General features: G+C 43.9%; 1 protein-coding gene across 2 annotated transcripts in view; it reads right to left on the reverse strand.

The window, feature by feature from the left end:
• The window catches only part of DYM (dymeclin), a 235,364-nt gene extending 216,572 nt beyond the window's left edge, over nt 1-18,792 (reverse strand). For both annotated transcript variants that reach the window (XM_069880980.1, XM_069880979.1), the window contains exons 1-4: nt 18,613-18,792; nt 9,068-9,120; nt 8,319-8,412; nt 6,194-6,327 (exon numbers count right to left, since the gene is read on the reverse strand). In XM_069880980.1, coding sequence (XP_069737081.1) covers nt 6,194-6,327; nt 8,319-8,412; nt 9,068-9,120; nt 18,613-18,752 — 421 coding nt within the window. In that variant the 5' untranslated portion in view covers nt 18,753-18,792. The remainder of the gene's footprint in view (nt 1-6,193; nt 6,328-8,318; nt 8,413-9,067; nt 9,121-18,612) is intronic.
• Between the last annotated feature and the right edge of the window lie 1,590 nt (nt 18,793-20,382).

Genomic DNA, 20,382 nt, shown 5'->3' on the forward strand with positions numbered 1-20,382 from the left:
AAGAGACAGAGGAGCAGGGAAAAGCACAAACTGGACATTCAAAAAAAGTGAAAGCACCGAAGCTGCAAAATCTGGGAGGAGAACTATTCCACATAGGAAAGTTATAAAAAAATGTTTACTAAACTATAGTGGTCATGTCATTTACAACCTGTCAAATACCAGACATATAGCTGTGTAGCCAGTGACAATTATATGTTCCAAACATCATTACTATCATACACTACATGTTTTTGCCATCGCACGCTGTGTGCTGATGCTCTGAGCAACTGCAGAGTGATCAGCCTTACGCTGAGTTTCCAGGTGCTAAATTTAAACTCGGAGTTCACAGTTCATGGACATATTCTACGATGAGAAGGAAAAAAAGCGATGCTCATAGTTTAAGCAGAAAAACAAACCCTATCACACAGTGACTTCCAAAGGAGTTTTAAGAGGTCCCAAGAAGAACTGTTAGCCTTAAAACTTATTGAAGCTTGGGGTTGTTCAGCCTGGAGAAGACTCCAAGGAGTCCTTAGAGCAGTTTCTAGTACTGAAAGGGGCTCCAGGAATGCTGGGGAGGGGCTCTGGGTCAGGGAGTGCAGAGGGATACATAAACGGATCATAGCACAGAAGTTGGCAGTGTTGTTGGTTGTGCTGTTCCGTACAGCAAACATTCACTCATTACGAAAAAAGAAAACAAACTTCAAAGTTCAGGCACTTTCTTAAGGTATTTATCTATGTACATACTATATTCATAGAATCATAGAATGGTTTGGGTTGGAAGGGACCTCAAAGCCCATCCAGTTCCAATCCCCTTGTCATGGGCAGAGACTCCTTCCACTGGATCAGGGTGCTCAAAGCCCCATCTAACCTGGCACTGAAATTTGCATTATACAGTTAACGGGAAAACACATATAAGTATATATAACTATATTAATGTATAAGCTTGTTTTATTATGCTTGCAACTGAAAAATAGTCTAATAACATCAACCTCTGGGAAAAGAAAGGAAAAATAAAAACAACTTCAATTTTTTAAAAGCATGCTCACCAAAGATAGCATTAATTTTTCACAGAAAGGGCCATCGGATACTGGCAGAGGCTGCCCAGGGAGGGGGTTGAGTCACCTTCCCTGGAGGGGTGGATGAGGCGCTGAGGGACACGGTTTAGTGATTGATAGGAATGGTTGGACTCAATGAACTGATGGGTCTCTTCCAACACGGTGATTCTATGATTCTAAGTATGTACAATTTCAGTAAAAGTAGTAACGAATTTGTGTATACTTCAGAATAACAACACATGCTGTAGTTCCCAAAGAATAAAAAAGAATTAAAGAAAGCTACAGTTGCCTAAAATACGAAAATACAAACAAAAAGGATTTAATCTTCTTCTGCTCATTTTAATAGGCCTTAACACAACAGCGGTTCATTAGACTCCATTAGGGATACTTCACTTTTTCTACAGCTAATTATAAAGGGTAATCACCTTATTACCACGGCCTATTCATATTACAAAAAACTACGTGAAGGTTTGTTAGGACCCAAAAATAACGGCTACACAAACGCAGCACATTATGAAACTCAAGACCCTGAAGAATCACAGAATTATAGAAAGGTTTGGGCTGGACGGAAGCTTCAAAGGCTGTCCAGTTCCAATTCCACTGCAGTGAGCAGGGACATCTTCAATCCAATAAGGTTGCTCAGAGCCCCACCCAACCTGACCTGTAATGTTTTCAGGGATGGGGCCCCCACCATCTCCTTGAGCAAGAGATAAGGGCCATCAAAACCATTTCCAATCAAACCCCAAGTCCAAAGCAGTCACAAACTAGAGCCACGGCTGAGCCAGGAATGTTGACCATTCCCTGCTTCCATCCTCTGCTCTCACCTGCAGACCACAAGCAATTACCTTGCTAACCAGGAACATACAGCGAACAATCTGCTCACAGATAATTTCTAAGCACGTTTCTCATCAATGTGCACAGGATTATTGCTAATGTGAATTACAGGGAAGTGCTACTGGACATGGTATAAACATGGATCTATCCCAGAATGAAAGCATTCACTTTTCATACTATGCAGCGAGGAACTCCCAGAATATGGAATAAAGATCGTAGGGGTTCAGGTTGACAAAATGCCTCAGCTTTTCATAGAACCAAAGAATCATGGAATGGTTTGGGTTGGAAGGGACCTCAAAGCCCATCCAGTCCCAATCCCTGCCATGGGCAGGGACACCGCCCACTGGATCAGGGGCTTCAAGCCCCATCCAAGCCTTGAACCCCTCCAGGGATGGGGCAGCCACCCCTGCTCTGGGCAACCTGGGCCAGGGCCTCCCCACCCTCAGCGTGAAGAATTTCCTCCTTATGTCTCATCTAAGTCTTCCGCCTTCCAATTTAAAGTCATTCCCCCTCGTCCTATCACTCTATGCCCTTGTAAAATTCCCTCCTCAGCCTTCCTGTACTCCTTTAGTACTGGAAGCTGCTGTAAGGTCTCTCTGCAGCCTTCTCTTCTCTAGGCTGAACAACCCCAACTCTCTCAGCCTGTTCTCAGAGCAGAGGCGTTCAGCCCTTGCATCATCTCCGTGGCCTCCTTGCTCCAACAGTTCCATGTCTTTGTTCTGTTGGGGATTCCAAAACTGGACAGAGGACTTCAGGTGGGGTCTCACCAGAGCACAGCAGAGGGGCAGAATCCCCTCCCTCGCCTTGCTGGCCGCTCTGCTTTGGATGCAGCCCAGGACACGGGTGGTTTCTGGGCTGTGAGCGCACGTTGCCCCCATTACCCCGAGCCCTTCTCCTCAAGGCTGCTCTCAATCACATCATCCCCCAGCCTGTATTGAAATCGCGGATTGCCCTGACCCAGGTGTAGGACTTTTTCCACCTATTTTAATCTGCTACACTACAGCACTGAAGCAAGATGCAGGACAGCTTTTTAGACCAGGTATAAACCCATAGGCAGCCTGCAGTAATCAGTTATTACACATGGGTGTTACTTCCTAATGTATCAGTTGCTGACTTCATTCCTGGAGATTACTCATCACAGTTTAAATACATTAAACCACTTTAGCATGCAGGGCTTACTCTTTTGGCACCAGAAGCCTGACTTCCCTGGAGCAACAGCAGGCGCCAAGGAGTTAAACAGACTTTAATGAAGGGTTTTTACTATTCAATGAGCAGGCAGCTATTAGGCATTCCATACGCATGTCCTTGCTGGATTGACTGTTGAGGGGAAATCCAGAGTCAGACACTTTTGGCTGTCCTTCCACAATCCACTCTCACTGTATCATCACTCTGATACTAGCCTTGTTTGCCAGACCATCCTTGGCTTTATGCAATAAACAAAATGAAGTTACAAACGCAACAGTAACTTTAAGACAAAGGAAAGGAAATTGGCACTCCTGGGCCAGTACTATCTGTCACATAGAATCACAGAATCATAGAATCACCAGGTTGGAAAAGACTCAAAGGATCATTGAGTCCAACCATTCCTATCAATTAATAAACCATGCGCCTCAGCACCTCGTCCACCCGTCCCTTAAACCCCTCCAGGGAAGGGGACTCAACCCCCTCCCTGGGCAGCCTCTGCCACTGCCCAATGACCCTTTCCGTGAAAATTTTTTTCCTAATGTCCAGCCTAAACCTCCCCTGGCGGAGCTTGAGGCCATTCCCTCTCGTCCTGTCCCCTGGCCCTTGGGAGAAGAGGCCAGCACCCTCCTCTCCACAACCTCCTTTCAGGTAGTTGGAGAGAGCAATGAGGTCTCCCCTCAGCCTCCTCTTCTCCAGGCTAAACACCCCCAGCTCTCTCAGCTGTTCCTACATGTTCTGTAAGACCTTCTTGATACAGGACCACACAAAGATTTGCGGCAGACAGTGCCATAACTTTCTTTTTGCTGTCATGAAACTGATTTTGAACACATTCACATTATTCACATTCAAAAAGAAGGACCAGGTGGCAGAAAGAGAACAGAGAGATTATCTGAGCACCTTCCCTGCCATCTTTATTCTTGTGCAACACATGCTCCGTTCCAACAAATAATAGAACCATAGGATGGTTTGGGTTGGAAGGGAACATTACAGGTCATCAAGTCCAATGTCCTGCAGGAGCAGGCACATCTTCAACTCAATCAGGTTGCTCAGAGCCCAATCCAAGCTGACCTGGAATGTTTCCAGGGATGGGGCCACCACTACCTCCCTGGACAACCTGGGCCAATGTTTCACCACCCTCAGTGTAAAAAAATTCTTTCTTATATCCAGTCAAAATCTCCCCTCCCTTAGTGTAAAACCACTATTCTGTCTTCTGTCAAAACAGCATTACTAAGAAGTCCCTTTCCTGGAGCCCCTTTCAGTACTGGAAGGTCACTATAAGGTCTCCCTGGAGACTTCTCTTCTCCAGAACGAATAACACCAACTCTCCCAGCCTGTCCTCACAGAGAGGTGCTCCAGCCCTTGGATCACCATTGTAGCTTCCTCAGGAACCATCCCAACAGATCCATGCTCCTCCTGTGCTGAGGACTCCAGAACTGGATGCAGGACTCCAAGTGGGGTCTCACAAGAGTGGAGTAGAGGGGCAGAATCCCCTCCCTGCCCCTGCTGGTCACACTTATGATGCAACTTAGGACACAGTTGGCTTTCTGGGCCATGAATGTACATTGTTGATCCATGTACAGCTTTTCATCCACCAGTGCCCCAAGTTCTTTTCCTCAAGGCTGTTCTCAGTCACAACATTCCCCAGCCTCTACTGAAACAAGGATTGCCCCAACCCAGGTGTAGGACCTTGCGCTTAGCCACTTCCCGGACATGCACGCATTTCTGAACATTCTGCCTAAACTTTTCGACTTTTCCTGTATTCTTGCATAAACTACCACTCTCTAATTAAATCTGAGCAGTTGCCTTTTCAGTGGATCGGTTCCAACTGTTCAACAGTTCCAACAACAGTGTTCGTACTGTTCTCTTCCCCAACTAGGTTCCTAAAAACTGCATTAATTCCACTTGCTGGCTGATGCTGGCTTACGAAACACAGGTGAAAAGAAGCACTAAATAACTGCAACACCACCATTCTTACACTAGTATGTGGTCAGTTTCAATCCAGCTCTACTCTGTTCTTTTGAGGACCATTATCACCATTTAAACTGTCCAGAAATGGCCAGAGCCATGGTAGTTCTACAGCACCACCTCTGAAAAACTGTGAAAAAATGCCTAATTACATATGTAAATAAATGACCATGTTAAGTTTAACAAAAATCTTTACAGAAAAAATAAATCAAATAACTAAATAACTTAAACTCTGCTCTGCAAAATGTCTATTTTGCTATAAGAACCTCTAACATGCCAACAACGTTTAGCAAACGTTTCAATCTAGCAGAAAATGACAGGTTAGTGGGCTGTGGTGCTGCAAAAATATATTAAAGGACTGCAGATACAGTGGAGACTTTCATGATCCCAGGCAGGAACCATCAAACTTGGCTACATCTGAAAAAAACAATGGGTAGAGGAAAAACAGAGAATTTGACTAGCGAGCTATGGAAGATGGAGTTTGCCCCTAGGTTGCAAAGATAGATCCTTCTGTGGTCAACCAGGCCCTCTAAAAGAGCTCAAATGCTATATTTTCTCAAAAACAGATTGTCTGTCTCCTACTTGGCACAAAACCTTTTTTATTGTGGTTTTTATTTTGTTTGTTTTTTTTTTTAATTCCACTGGATCTGGTTGCTTCAAGCCCCATCCAATCCAGCCTTGAACACCTCCAGGTACAGAGAATCCACAACTTCTCTGGGCAACCTGGGCCAGGGCCTCCCTACTCTCACAGCAAAACATTTCTTCCTAAGGTCTCATCTCAATCTCCCCACCCGTATCATATGTAGGACACAAAGGAACACTGTTTAAAACTAATTACTCCAGACCCCAAAGGAAGTCAGTCAGTTTTACGTCTGACTGCATACTGTCAATCTCACAGGCTGCCCCAAAACAGTAAACATGTTGTATGCAAACTCACTGTTAATTAATTTCTAGTATTAAAGCAATGTTTGGGATTCTTAGTCCAAACAAAGCACAGAATCATACAATTACTTAGGTTGGACAAGAGCCTTAATATCACCAGGTCCAATTCTTAACTACCAGCATGCTACCAATACCAGCACTAAACCACGTTCCCCAAGTGTCACGTCTACAAATACCAGAACGTTTTAGTTCCCGGTGGGCTATTTATTACACCACCACTTGTATGCACCTACCGTACGAGCCTGGTGCTTTCTCTTCATAAGTAAAATGAAGCTGGAGCTCCTCTTCTGACATTTGACTGATGAACACTTTCAGCAAAGAGCAAATAATAAACAGCGCATTGTGGGCCTGCCAGATAAAGATGTGACTAGAAAAAAAAAAAAAACAGAAACAAGAATCAGAAATGCTTAACCTGTGAACGTGCATCGAAACCCACAAGAAAACATATATCAGAGTAGACAAAGGGCTTCCCACATTTGAAGCATGCAGAAGCACAGTGCTCAAAAGCAGGCAGTCTTCAGTCGATGCAACAGAAAACAAATTGGAAATGTATTCTTAAAGTTGCCTTTTTTTTTGTCCCCCAAAAGAATACAATCTAATTCCTAACTAATTTCATTGAAACATGGAATGGTTTGGGTTGGAAGGGACCTCCAAGCCCATCTAGTTCCACCCCTGCCATGGGCAGGGACACCTCCCACTGGATCAGGGGCTCCAAGCCCCATCCAGCCTGGCCTTGAACCCCTCCAGGGATGGGGCAGCCACAGCTTTCCTGGGCAACCTGGGCCAGGGCCTCCTCACCCCCAGCATGAAGTTCTTCCTGATGTCCAATCTAAATCTTCTTCCTTCCAATTTAAAGCCATTCCCTTTACTCCTATCACTCCCCAGCTTTCCTGGAGCCCCTTTCAGCACTGGAAGCTGCTCTAAGGTCTCCATGGAGCCTTCTCTTCTGCAGGTTGAACAACCCTAACTCTCTCAACCTGGCCTCACAGCTAAGGTGCTCCAGCCCTCACATCATCTTCGCAGTCTCCTCTGGACCCGTTCCAAGAGTTCCATGTCTTTCTTACGCTAGGGATTCCAGAACTGTATACAAGACTCCAGGTGAGGTCTCACAAGAGCGGAGTAAAGGGGGAGAATCCCCTCCCTCAACCTGCTGTATTTTGTATTGTTAAAAACACCGAAGTTGCCAGAAGCACCACTCTTCAAAGAGCTCACCAAGTGACTCAGCACACTTCTAAAGGTTTCTAGATATGATGGCCTCAAGCCACCAAAACACTGAAAGATTTACTACAGCTTTGATATGAAGGCTACTCTGGGTCCTTGATCCTTGGTCCTTAGCACTTTTGCCAGCCAAACAGCCTTCAGATGGCCATAGGCTTTTATGGACTTACAGAGCACAATGAGTAAGACTGTACTATGCAACACAGATACTTTCCAAGTTCTCTGAATCCAAGGGGAATATTCCGTCATCACATTTTCTTGAGTCCCTGTAAGCAACAACTGGGAAGCTCATACATCAGCATACAGCCAAGCTCCTGCATGAAGCTATACTTTCCACATATTTTTGGATTAAAGCAGCAGGCGCTATTCAGAAATAACTTCTTTCTCCAGGTGCAAGCAAAAACATTGAGGGCAGTCCTGGGAGCAAGAGGGGCATTAAATAAAGCCTTCATTTTTGAAGACCCAGACGCGACGAGTTGGACATTTGTCTGTAGGCGTGGGGGAATAATTACAGAAAGCTTCATGCAAAAACTCAACAGAGCTGCACACACAACCTCTTGAAGTTTTTCTGGGGCCTTGAGCAATTGGATCCAGTGGGAGGTGTCCCTGCCTATCACAGGGGTTTGGAACTGGATGGACTTTAAGGTCCTTTCCAACCCAAACCACTCTATGATTCCATGATTCTCTCCTCCTTCTGAAAGGGACAAGCAAAACCAAAGGCAGCGGCATGACATGATTTGAAATCAAGGCTGTTGCATGGAAGCTCGTTCAAATCCAATCCAATGGAAAGTATTTTCAAGATAAAATACTGTTTCATACATTAAGATTTAGTTAAAAAGTCCAGGCAATTTTTAAAGAGCTCTAAAACAGTAGGTACCCCATTTGTACACCAATACGTTACATATCTAACACACGGGATGAACATGAACGTGACTTTTGCCCCAGCAATCTACTACACCTAAATATTCCACAATCAGAAGAGTATCAGATACTTGTTCTGCCTCCAACAACAACTTAAGTGAATTCTAAGTTTTGGTCGATGATTATGTTAGCAAGCCAAGCGAAAAAACTCAAGAGCAAGCAGCAAAGGGAATATTTAAAAAGTCAAACAGCACACACAGTTCTTTTCTGGGTACTTACTTCTGGCATTCTGCTGAAATTTTTAATTCTTTGGTTCTAGACAGAAAGACTTTAATCAATGACCCAAGGTTGCCCGTGCGAGGATTCTTCTCAACTAGATGAGGAAAATAAGATATGATTACATAGCGTGTGTAAGTGGACACTATTTAGTTCAAACAACAGATAGAATGAAGCTAAATTCTAATGTCTTACATATTTCTACACGAAGCATTGTATGTCTTTTTTGTGTATAGGTGTTGTTCTTTTAAGATTCTCCAGTAGATGTTTTACCACTCCGTAATTGTCATCCAAACATATTTTTTATCCTAGATCTAAGCTATCCGACAAGTAGAGCTCCTACTGCCTCCTTTCCAAGGCTTATCTACAGTAGAGAAGTCTCCTGTCACAAAAACGGTCAGGTTTCCACAATTACCTTTTACCTTCTTGAAATATTTTTGATCACAGATATATTATCCCTGCCTTTCATCATGTGATTAATTCAATCAGCTTAGAGGACAGTGGGGAAAAAAGGCAGTAGGGATGGAGTTATATGTTTTAAACTTTTATGTGATTTCAGATTCTACAAAACAGTTAACAATGACAGTTTCTAAAAGTTTATAGTACAAATAAACTGACTCTTTAATCTTACTAGTGCAACACATTCAGGTGGAATTAAGTACAGTAAAGACATGGATGTGCACAGGTCACCTGCTTCTTAATTTTTCTGATACAAAAACACGGAAAAAAGTGAAGATGTCACAATTTCTCACCTAGGGACCTGCACACTGAGACAGTGGCTTCTTCCAAGAGCTTTAAGTCAGCACTAGGTGGAAGAGAAAAAAAGAAAATAAAAATGGTTACATAAGCAACTGCATTCCTGTATTTCAAGAGAAAACTCATTACAAAACAGTAGTAAAATATTTCTTTGAAGGTCTTAATTTTACCAGTCCACTTACATAGATATCACAGAAGCACAGAATGGTAGAGGTGGGAAGGGACCTCTGGACGTCACCTTGTCCAACCACCTGCTCAGGACCACATCCAGTGGCTTTTCAGTATCTCCAAGGACAAAGACCCCACAATCCCTCTAGACAACCCATTCCAGTGCTTCATCATACTGATATCAGGTGGTACCACAAGCACTGGAAGCAAAGTGATGATAGAATAGGAAACTACTATTCAAAAGTGAACTGCCTGTCACAGTGAAATGACGTCCCTGCATCATTTAGGCTAGACATAAGGAAGAATTTCTTCACCACGACAGCGGGGAGGCCCTGGCCCAGGTTGCCCAGAGCAGGGGTGGCTGCCCCATCCCTGGAGGGGTTCGAGGCCAGGTTGGATGGGGCTTGGAGCCCCTGATCCAGTGGGAGGTGTCCCTGCCCAGGGCACCGGGGTGGAACTGGATGATCTTTAAGTCCCTTCCAACCCTAACTCTTCTATGATTCTATGATCATTTGTGTTACTCCTACCCCAGTGGCTTCAACACGGCCACACGTAGCTGGATGCAACTGAAAACGAACCCAGAAAGGCGGTTTACAGAAAGACTTTTTACAAGAACTATCAAATGAAAGAATGACTTTTTAAAAAGCATAAAGAACTCTCAATCTGACATTTCAACTCAAGCTAAGCACCACTTGCCTTAGGGATGGGGCAGTCACCGCTGGTCTGGGGAACTTGTGTCAGGGCCACCCCACTCTCATTGAAAACTCAAGAAACTGTTCCGTATGTCTATTCTAAATCTGCCCTTCTCCAGGTTATACCCATTCCCTCTCATCCTATCACTAAAAGCTTTTGTGAACAGTCCCTTCCCAGCTTTCCTGGAGCCCCTTTCAGGTACTGGAAGGTCGCTATAAGATCTCTGAGCCTTCTCTTCTCCAGGCTGGGCAAGCCCAACTCTTTCAGTCCATCCTTATGTGGAAGGTGCTCCAGCCCTTGGATCATCTTTGTAGCCTCCTCTGGACCCTTTCAACAGTCCCATCTCCTTCTGAACTGGACACGGGACTCCAGATGGGGTCTCACAAGAGAGAAATAGAGAGGTAGAATGCCCTCCCTTGCCCTGCTGGCCACGCTGCTTTGGATGCAGCCCAGGTCGCAGTTGGCCTTCTGGGCTGCGAGAGCACATTGCCTGCCCACATCAAGCTTCTCACCCGCAGCACCTCAAGTCCTTCTCCTCAGGGCAGTTCTCAATCACATCATCCCCCATCCTGTACTGACACTATGGATTGCCCCAACACAGATATAGGACCTTGCCCTTGGCCTTCTTGAACCTCATGAGATTCTCACATGGATGATTTAGATCAGATATTAGGAAGAACTTCTTCACACTGAGGGTGGGGAGGCCCTGGCCCAGGTTGCCCAGAGAAGTTGTGGCTGCCCCATCCCTGGAGGTGTTCCAAGCCAGGTTGGATGGGGCTTGGAGGCATAATATTGAAGCAGTATTTAGACAATACAAATTCTGTCTTGCCTTACTGAAATTGCTCTTTAATCAGTTAATATCTGGTCTTATGCCAAGTTTTTTTAATTTTGTTGGTATTTAATCACCTTATAGTTGTAGTTACTCATCATGGTAAAACGAGTTTCTTCATCAGCAAGTTAGTTTTCTGTAGTAAGGCATCATTTTAATAGTGGCGAGGAAAAGTGGCAAATTAATCAGTCCATTGCTCAAAAAAAGTTTCATAGTTTTCACTGACTGCAGATTTTTATTTCTGGCTTCATACTACTAGAAATAAGGATTCCACAGTTGGCTATTCCAGCATATATTGAAAAAAATCAACATTACTCCCAAAAAGAAGAGGAGGAAAAAAGGTACATAAATCAGTGGAGTTATTTTTGAGTGGTTGAATTCATATAGTCATGGAATGGTTTGAGTTGGAAGGGATCTGAAAGCCCATCCAGTTCCATGGGCAGGGTCACCTTCTGCTGCATGAGGCTGCTCAAAGCCCCATCCAATCTGGCCTTACTACCACAGAACGGGTTTGGTTGGAAAAGACCTTTAAGATCATCAAGTCCAACCATTGATACAGCCCTGCTAAGCCCACTACTGGACTGTGTCCCTAAGTGCAACATGAACTTTTCTTTTAAGCACCTTCAGGGACTGGCACTCCATCACCTCCCAGGGCAGCCTCTGCCAGCGCTCGAGAACCGTTTTGGTGAAGATATTTTTCCCGACGTCCAGCCTGGACCTGTCTAGGTGCAACTGAAGGCCATTCCCTCTCATCCTATCGCCTGTTGCTTGGGAGAGGAGACCAACACCCACCACATCACAGTCTCCTTTTAGGGAGCTGCAGAGAATGATGAGGTGTACACACAGCCTTCTCTTCTCCAGGCTAAACAGACCCAGCTCCATCACCCACCTCTCATAAGACTTGTCCTCCAGCCCCTTACCCAGCTCCATTCCTTTCTCTGGACACGCTCCAGCCCCTCAATGTCCTTCTTGGGGAGAGAGGGCCAAAACAGAACCCAGAATCCAAGCTGCAGCCTCACATGCGCCAAGTCCAGGAGCACAATCACACCCCTGCTCCAGCTGGTCACACCATTTCTGATCCAAGCCAAGATGCTATTGACCTTCTTGGCCACCTGGGCCAGTGCTGGCTCATGTTCAGTCCCTGTCAACCAACACCCCCAGGTCCCTCTCCTCCAGGCAGCTTTCCAGCCACTCTTCCCCAAGCCTGCAGCTGCACGGGGTTGTTCTGTCCCAAGGACGCAGTACCTGGCGTTGTTGAACCTCAGCCCTTTGGTCTCAACCCATGGATCCAACCTGTTCAGGTCCCTCTCAGAGCCTCAGGCAGATCAACACTGCCACCCAACTGCATATGCAAACTGACTAAGGGTGCACTTGATTCCCAAACCTTAATAGACAATTGAAACAGGAGGCGAAAAATAAAGGGAGCAGCTTTCCTGATAGCTGTTCCCTCTAAGTAAAGCTTTTTTCCTTGCCATCGAACAGAAAACAAAAGAATCAGCCCATTCAGTACATTCATACTGCAGGAATGCTGACTTTAATGGATTGGTTGGAGGAAAGACGTTAAAGAATAAAAAGCTGCATATGATTTATTGTACCAATTTTTAAAAGTACCATATTAAGGCAGCATAAAAATTGCTTGGTTTTATGCCTTTCCATTAAAGGCCCAGGAACACAATTCTTGAACCAGCGACTCATTAAAAACTCTGGGGAAGGAACAAAGCAGAACAGTAAATATTAAGCACATGATTTTCAGCCACTTCTGTGTTAGTTAACTCTGGTTTAAGTTTTCCATCAGGAAAGAATTACAACTGATACCACGACTAAAAAGAAGATTGTGTTCTTGGTAGCAACTTATAGCAGATCCAGACAAATGCAACAGTTTGTCTAAATCAGGAGTAAAGAGTCCTAAGCAAACTTCACAGCTCTTGTTCATAGTAATAACTAAAAAATCATCCAGAAAAGCTGTATTTTTTTTCCAGTTTTCAAACATTATTCAGATTGATGTCAGCCACTTGAAATGTAGGAATTGGGAGATTTAAAAGGTTTTATATGATTTTAATTCAACTCCAACTAATCCACTCCACGCAACAAATAAGGATCTGTGAAAAACCTGGAGCCCTGTCTTCAGTTCTGGAGTCCTCAACACAAAAAGGACATGGATCTGTTGGAACGGTTTCTGAGGAGGCTGCAAAGATGATGCGAGGGCTGGAGCACCTTGGCTATAAGCAGATGCTAAGAGAGTTGGGGTTGTCCAGCCTGGAGAAGAAAAGGCTCTGGGGAGACCTTAGAGCAGCTTCCAGTGCTGAAAGGGGCTCCAGGAAAGCTGGGGAGGGGCTCTTGATCAGGGATTGAAGGGATACAATGAGGGGGTTTTAAGGTGAAAAAGGGGAGAAATGTTTTGCTGTGAGGCTGGGGAGGCCCTGGCCCAGGTTGCCCAGAGCAGGGGTGGCTGCCCCATCCCTGGAGGGGTTCAAGGCCAGGTTGGATGGGGCTTGGAGCCCCTGATCCAGTGGGAGGTGTCCCTGCCCATAGCAAAGGGTGGAACTGGATGAATTCTAGAACCATTCCACGATTCTATGATTCTAAGCAAAAAAATGAACAAACAGAAACATATATTCAGACCACCAAGTTACTTCCTAATGGCTGAAATCAGAACCTTCTCAGCAGAGGCTTCTGTAGCCCAAGGGGATTTTGCCTGCTCAGCATCCATGACCTGCTAGAGACAGTCCCCAAGGACTTTATTGAAGGACCTTATAGAGGAGTTTTAAGGAAGAGGAGATTAAAAGAGGAGAACAGAACACACCTTTTACAGTGAAAAGTATGAGGCAACCTAAAACAAAACTCCTGGTAGCTTTTCCTTTTACTACCACTTCTGCATATATTATTTTTCTCCTATCCCTCCTAAACTGCAAAAGGCCTCAGGGGCTTTACCTACCAAACTCCCAAGGCTTGCTCTGGCTGTTACTATCAATCACGTCAGGAGATCATGGGCAGGGAGCTGGGATTCACCACCTGCTCATTTCTGACTATTAAAGGTCCATTCAATAATTGGGGTTTGTGAATGCAGACCAGAATCATTCCCACTTAATGTTCCCTCTTTAAACTTGCTTAATAATTAAGAAAATCAACCTTATGAGAAGAAGAACAATCAGCCCAGAAAAGCAGAATATTACACTCCCAGGAGACAGCTCTGCTTTGACCACAAGCTTTCACATTCGTTTTTGGATGGCACATCAGGTTTAAGCAATCCCACTTTTGAGACTGTGGCCCAAAAATCAATCCCTCCTCGTGCCAGAACTGTTTTGTGGTGCCAGGCTGTGAATCACTCTAGGGAATTAACTCGGCTGAAGAAATAAACACTTCTTCTATGCTGTGCTGTTATTCAGACCCATTAGTTCCTGATTAAACACACAGTAGATCCAAACAAATGCTGGAAAGGATAGTGAAAGGGCAAGAGCATCTTGCATCTGTCTCTGCCAGCAGTTACTCAGCAACTTCACAGTCAGTGGCACTGGTATTCAGAAAACTTTATTCACCCTGCAAAATACCTTGTGTTCTTTGCAGAAACAGGTGGAAAAGGTAATTGGAGTGAAAAAAAAAATAAGCCAGGTAAAGACAACATGGCAGAGTAAACGAGCGATGCTGAAGAATTACACACAGGACCACGCTCACAGAAGTTAACAAAAGCAAGCAGGTAGGAGTGGGGTGAGAAAGTAAGAGAGCGAACCAGGAATATGAAGAACCATGAATGGAGGAAGAGATCAATCAGACTGACAGGGTAATGGGAGAAAAGCAAAAATACAACAAAGAGTACAAAGTGCTAAGAAAAGCAAAGCGTAAGATAATGAAGATGGACAGCAGAGCACAGAAAGCAGTGCCATCAAAAGAGCAGAGAGAGCCTCGTATCCTCATCTTTCTCAGAGCAGAAAGCCAGTAGTTCACTAACTCCCAAGCCAAAGCCTTGACCTTCTGATTTTGGGGATTAGAAGACTATTGTTCCTCAGAAGATCCAACTCTGTTTGACAGCCTGAAGGATCTTCCTTCAGTAGCTCTGATCAGGAATACCTGGGCTAATTCGGAACACCAATATGATCCTCTTCTCATACAATCATAGAATCACAGAATGGTTTGAGTTGGAAGGGATGCTAAAGCCCATCCAGTCCCACCCCCTGCCGTGGGCAGGGACACCTCCTACTGGATCAGGGGCTCCAAGCCCCATCCAACCTGGCCTTGAACCCCTCCAGGGATGGGGCAGCCACCACAGCTCTGGGCAACCTGGGCCAGGGCCTCCCCACCCTCAGCATGAAGAATTTCTTCCTAATGTCTGATCTAAATCTTCCCCCTTCCAATTTAAAGCCATTTCCCCCTTCTCCTATCACTTCAGGCCTTCATAAAAAGCCCCTCCCCAGCTTTCCTGGAGCCCCTTTCAGCACTGGAAGCTGCTCTAAGATCATCTATGAGACTTCTCTTCTCCAGGCTGAACAATCCCCACTCTCCCAGCCTGTTTTCATAGCAGAAGTGTCTCTTTTTTATTTTTTTTCTTATATCATTTTTATTTTCTATTATTTGTTCCTAATATCTAATCTCAATCTCCTCTCTTTCAGCTTAAAACCGTTCCCCCTCACCCCATCACTGCATTCCCTGATATCAGACTAATCTTTGCAAAAATGTAAGGAGGCAGGATAGATATTTTACTCTAGAGCATAACCAATTCACTCCATGAAAAACAACACACAGCACTTACATGGCTCCCAATGACACTTGCTAACAATCGCCTACTACGAACACCCTAATTTTGCAACATTCAATTGGAAAAAGTATAATTTGAAAAGAGAAGAAAACTTTAAATTGCCTCCTGTTTGACAGGTGAAAACTGGCTCCTTTCTGCAAGTCAAAAATTAGCATCTTGCTGCTGCCAAGAGCATGACCTGCACTCAAGCCTCATTAAACCAAAACAGAGTTAACTTGATATTTCGCAAGCTTTCAATCTCAGAAATGAACATTGACCTCTATCGTTCTGTCCCTGCAGGCAAGGGTATTTGATTTAGACAATGGCTGAATGTGTTGTGCAGCCAGCATCGGCTGACATCGTTTGTCAAATGGTTCTCTCAGGTAGATGCAACTTAACAGGGAATCTCTGCTTCCTTCCAATTATTAAGCTGCACAAAATATGTCTCTAAAAATATCTCTCTTCTAACTGCCAGCCAAGAGCACCATCTGGTGTTCAGCTAATTAAACTTTCAACCTGATTTTGGATCAGTTCTTTCGTTTGCTTGGTTTTTTAACTATGTTTCTTGCTTAGGGTTTTTTGTTTGGTTGGGGATTTTGGGTTTTTCGGTTGTTATTTTTAAGCAGACTTATTGTGCACTAGATCTGACTCCTGAAATACGCACAAAAAAGCTGCAAAACAAGGTATGAAAAACTCCTTTACTTTAGTGGGGGAGGGAGGAGCAGCAGAACAATTGAAAGAAATTGCTGGTGCTTTATATAAAACTATTTTCCCCTAAAAAAAAAATGCAGAATTATATGATTTCTTAGAAAACTGTCCATCTTATTAGTCACGGGTAGGCTGTAACTAATTCCTGCATCTTCAGGGAACTTAGAGAAAGAACAACTGCTCCTTCACCCACCTACAATTATATACCATGCTTTATGAGCTTCACAGCCCTTCATGACACTGTGCCTTCTTGTTACCTCTGGCTATTCTCTCCATGCAGATGAGAAAATCTTCCTTCTCCCTCACTCTTCACAAAAAAATCATCCAGTAAATGCCTTACAGTTGCTCACATCAACCATTGCTCCTTCCAGTAGTCCAAACTTTTACTTACTCGCAGACAATCTACTTACAGACACAGATAACCTACCAGATCTGCTCCTAACTGTTATGAAAATAAACGTGTCTCTCTGCCTTTCAAAGACAAGACAGCACAGAGGTCAGTCATATAACGTGCAAACTATATCTGATTGGAAACTGTAGTCGATTCTTCATTCAATCATTAATTTATATTCAAAGGTTTGAGAGCTCCGTGTAGGTCATAAAACCTGTGCTGATTTGTCACCTTCTGAAAAAAAATACTTTTGACTAGCAGGTGATAAGAAGCTCAACGTAAGCTGGCAACGTGCGCTCACAGCCCAGAAACCAACCGTGTCCTGTGCTGCATCCAAAGCAGCGTGGCCAGCAGGGCGAGGAGGGGGTTCTGGCCCTCTGTTCCACTCTGGTGAGACCCCACCTGGAGCCCTGTGTCCAGTTCTGGAATCCCTAACATAAGAAAGACATGGAACTCTTGGAACAGGTCCAGAGGAGGCCACAGAGATGATCCAAGGGCTGGAGCCACTCTGCTCTGAGGCCAGGCTGAGAGAGTTGGGGTTGTTCAGCCTGGACAAGAGAAGGCTCCACAGAAACCTTAGAGCAGTACAAGTCATGGAGTGAAAAGACAAAGGGGAGGCTTTAAATCAGAAGGAGGAACATTTTGATTAGACATTAGGAAGGAATTCCTCACAATGAGGGTGGGGAGGCCCTGGCCCAGGTTGCCCAGAGCAGGGGTGGCTGCCCCATCCCTGGAGGGGTTCAAGGCCAGGTTGGATGGGGCTTGGAGCCCCTGATCCAGTGGGAGGTGTCCCTGCCCAGGGCAGGAGGTGGAACTCTATGGGCTTTGAGGTCCCTTCCACTTCCACCCCAAATCATTCCATGATTCTACAATTCTTTTTGACAGGAGCTGTGTTTAAAAACAAAACAACAACAACAAAAAACCAAAACCAAAACAAACAAAAAAAACCCCAACCAAATCCTCAAAACCAAATCCAGTCAGAAAACTACAGAAACTGAAAGATGACAATAAAAGTAGCTCTCAAATACTCTATTAATTTATTAAAGACTAAAATTAGCGTTCTCAGTTTTAGCAGTAACACATTATGGCCTATTTAAAGCTGTTACCCAAGTGTTTTAACACACACTGTTATGGAACTTCATGAAAACACCAGGTTCTTTACAAGGAAATACTGCTAAAATAAAGGCGATAAATAAGGTATTTACCTGACAGAAAGGTCGCGTTGTAAACTGTAGAAGCAGCTTAAGTTATACTTAAAAGTATTAAGTAATACCAGATTGTTCTTCTAAGACTGATAATCACCACATAGGCCAATGCAAATGACTTACGTTACAGAAGTCATAACTTAAATTCTACATTTCTGGAGATACATTATGGATCCTCTCAAAATATTCATTCTGTTTATACCTACTCCGCTTGCTAGAGTGGAAAATTATGCAAAACATGGGTTTTAGACATGAAAAACTTGAATATTAGACATCCAAAACTTGAATTTTAGGTATTTAGAAGATATTTTTGTGCAGAGAACCTAAGAAGCTTCTTTTTAAAATGGAAAAGAAAGAGGGGGGAAGCCATATAGACTAAGAAATGCAACAGTTAACTTACAATTAAGTCATGCAAGATGTACAGGTCACTGTAAGCTAAGAGGAAAAAAATCAAACATTGGAGTCTTTGACAACTCCAGAGACACCAAAGACTTTTTTAAAGGAAAAGAAAGCACCCCAAAATAACCACCAAAAAAAAAGCAAGAAAAGCTCCCTACCAACACTTCAGATCCTATTTCTGATCTTTCCGACCTACCAGGAGAGTGAATAGTCACTACAGCTATCATGAAGAAGAGAGGAACCCACAGGAATGCAAGAGGTGGTGGAAAGTGCTTCCACAATCAGAAAAAACAATCCATTTTACATAGGCATTTATCCCTCTGCTACCAAACCCAGGAATAATTAAAACCACTAACACACTTTCAGGCTTCTACAAACACATTATCAAGGTTAAGTTCTTGTCTTAAGCACCCTCTCACCTGTTTGTTGGGGTGGTAAAGCTGAAAGACAGCAGCTGATTCCAGAACGGGTCATTCTCAGAGATGGGCTCTGCTCCTGATAATTTCTTTAAGTATTCATTTTCTGGAAGCTCGCTGATGCTGCTGCTGTTTGCTCCCATCCTCTTTACTTGGCAAATTTCTTTCTAAATTTTCATTTCTTCAAGAAAAAAAGGGAGAAAAAAAAGAAGATAAATATACGAAGTTGTAGGTACAAATAAGGAATATCCAGATTCTAAATTAGGTACCAGTAAAGCTCAGTTCACCACTCTGAACAAATATCGTAAGGTAAAACACAGGTGTACAGGAAGACATTAAAAAGATTTTATTTCAACAAACTTAGGACAATACCATCTTCATCCAAGGAAGCGAGAAGTAACAGTGCTATTTACTTCAGTCATAACCACACATGGATTTCCATAAATCATAAGAACACAGTGTCATGGTTGCATCGATATCAAGACTGCTACCAGTAGGGAGAACTGCAGGGAATTCACAATTTAAAAACAGGTGTTAAGCTCACAAACGACTCAAAAATATGTTTTCCAAATGAACATGCACAGACAGCTACACCAATGACTCCTATAGTCAAGAAAGGGAGTCCACCATGCACTTAATTCCTGCCTGCCATCAATTATAGAATCGTTTGGTTGCAAAAGACCTTTGAGCTCATCAAGTTCAACAGTACCTGTCCAATACTGAACCAGACCCCTGAGCACCTCATCTGTCTGGCTTTTGAACACTTCTGGGGATGGGGACCATAAATGAACCTCCTGATCTCCCCAAAATAACCTGTTTCTTGAAGCAACATCACAGAAGCTGGTATAGACAAACCCCAAACCCACTTTGTAATTGATATGTACGGAGAAACAGATTATTTCAATTCTCAATGCTGCCTATCTGCGCTTTTCACCTTTATAAACAACACAACTAAAGGAAAACCCACCATGATGCTATTAACTATGTGCTCCTAAGCACATCTCCCAGCATATTAGCTTCAATAACTTTCCACCTTTTGAGAAGAAATAACTGTGACTAATGGCTTTAAAAGTGTATATAAGGAAAAAGCATCCCCATCAAGACAAAAATGCTGTGCAATGTATTCCTGTGTAACCTCAATACTCGCTCCTGAGCTGCCCCAAGACGTAATAATAGGAACAGCTACATTAGAAAACACAAGCTACAACTCAGCAACAGCTCTGCTCTGAGGCCAGGCTGAGAGAGTTGGGGTTGTTCAGCCTGGAGAAGAGAAGGATCCACAGAAACCTTAGAGCAGTACAAGTCATGGAGTGAAAGGACAAAGGGGAGGCTTTAAATCAGAAGGAGGAACATTTTGATTAGACATTAGGAAGAAATTCCTCACAATGAGGGTGGGGAGGCCCTGGCCCAGGTTGCCCAGAGCAGGGGTGGCTGCCCCATCCCTGGAGGGGTTCAAGGCCAGGTTGGATGGGGCTTGGAGCCCCTGATCCAGTGGGAGGTGTCCCTGCCCATGGCCGAAGGTGGAACTAGATGGGCTTTGAGGTCTCTCTTGACCCAGACCATTCTATGGTTCTTTGTAAACTTGCTGAGATGCTCTGCGATGATTTTATGCTGCAGTCTGAGTGCCATCAGCTCCTACGATCTAAGCATCCACTAGCCCAGCCGTAAACAAGCAAGACAAACTCTAATAAGAGGAACTCTAGCCATCGGGTGAGAGATTAAACAAGTCTTTCCTTCAAGAGTTCATGAATATCCTACAGGAAAAAGGTTTAA

The sequence above is a fragment of the Phaenicophaeus curvirostris genome, chromosome Z, assembly GCF_032191515.1.
Source record: "Phaenicophaeus curvirostris isolate KB17595 chromosome Z, BPBGC_Pcur_1.0, whole genome shotgun sequence".
NCBI classification, from domain to species: domain Eukaryota; kingdom Metazoa; phylum Chordata; class Aves; order Cuculiformes; family Cuculidae; genus Phaenicophaeus; species Phaenicophaeus curvirostris.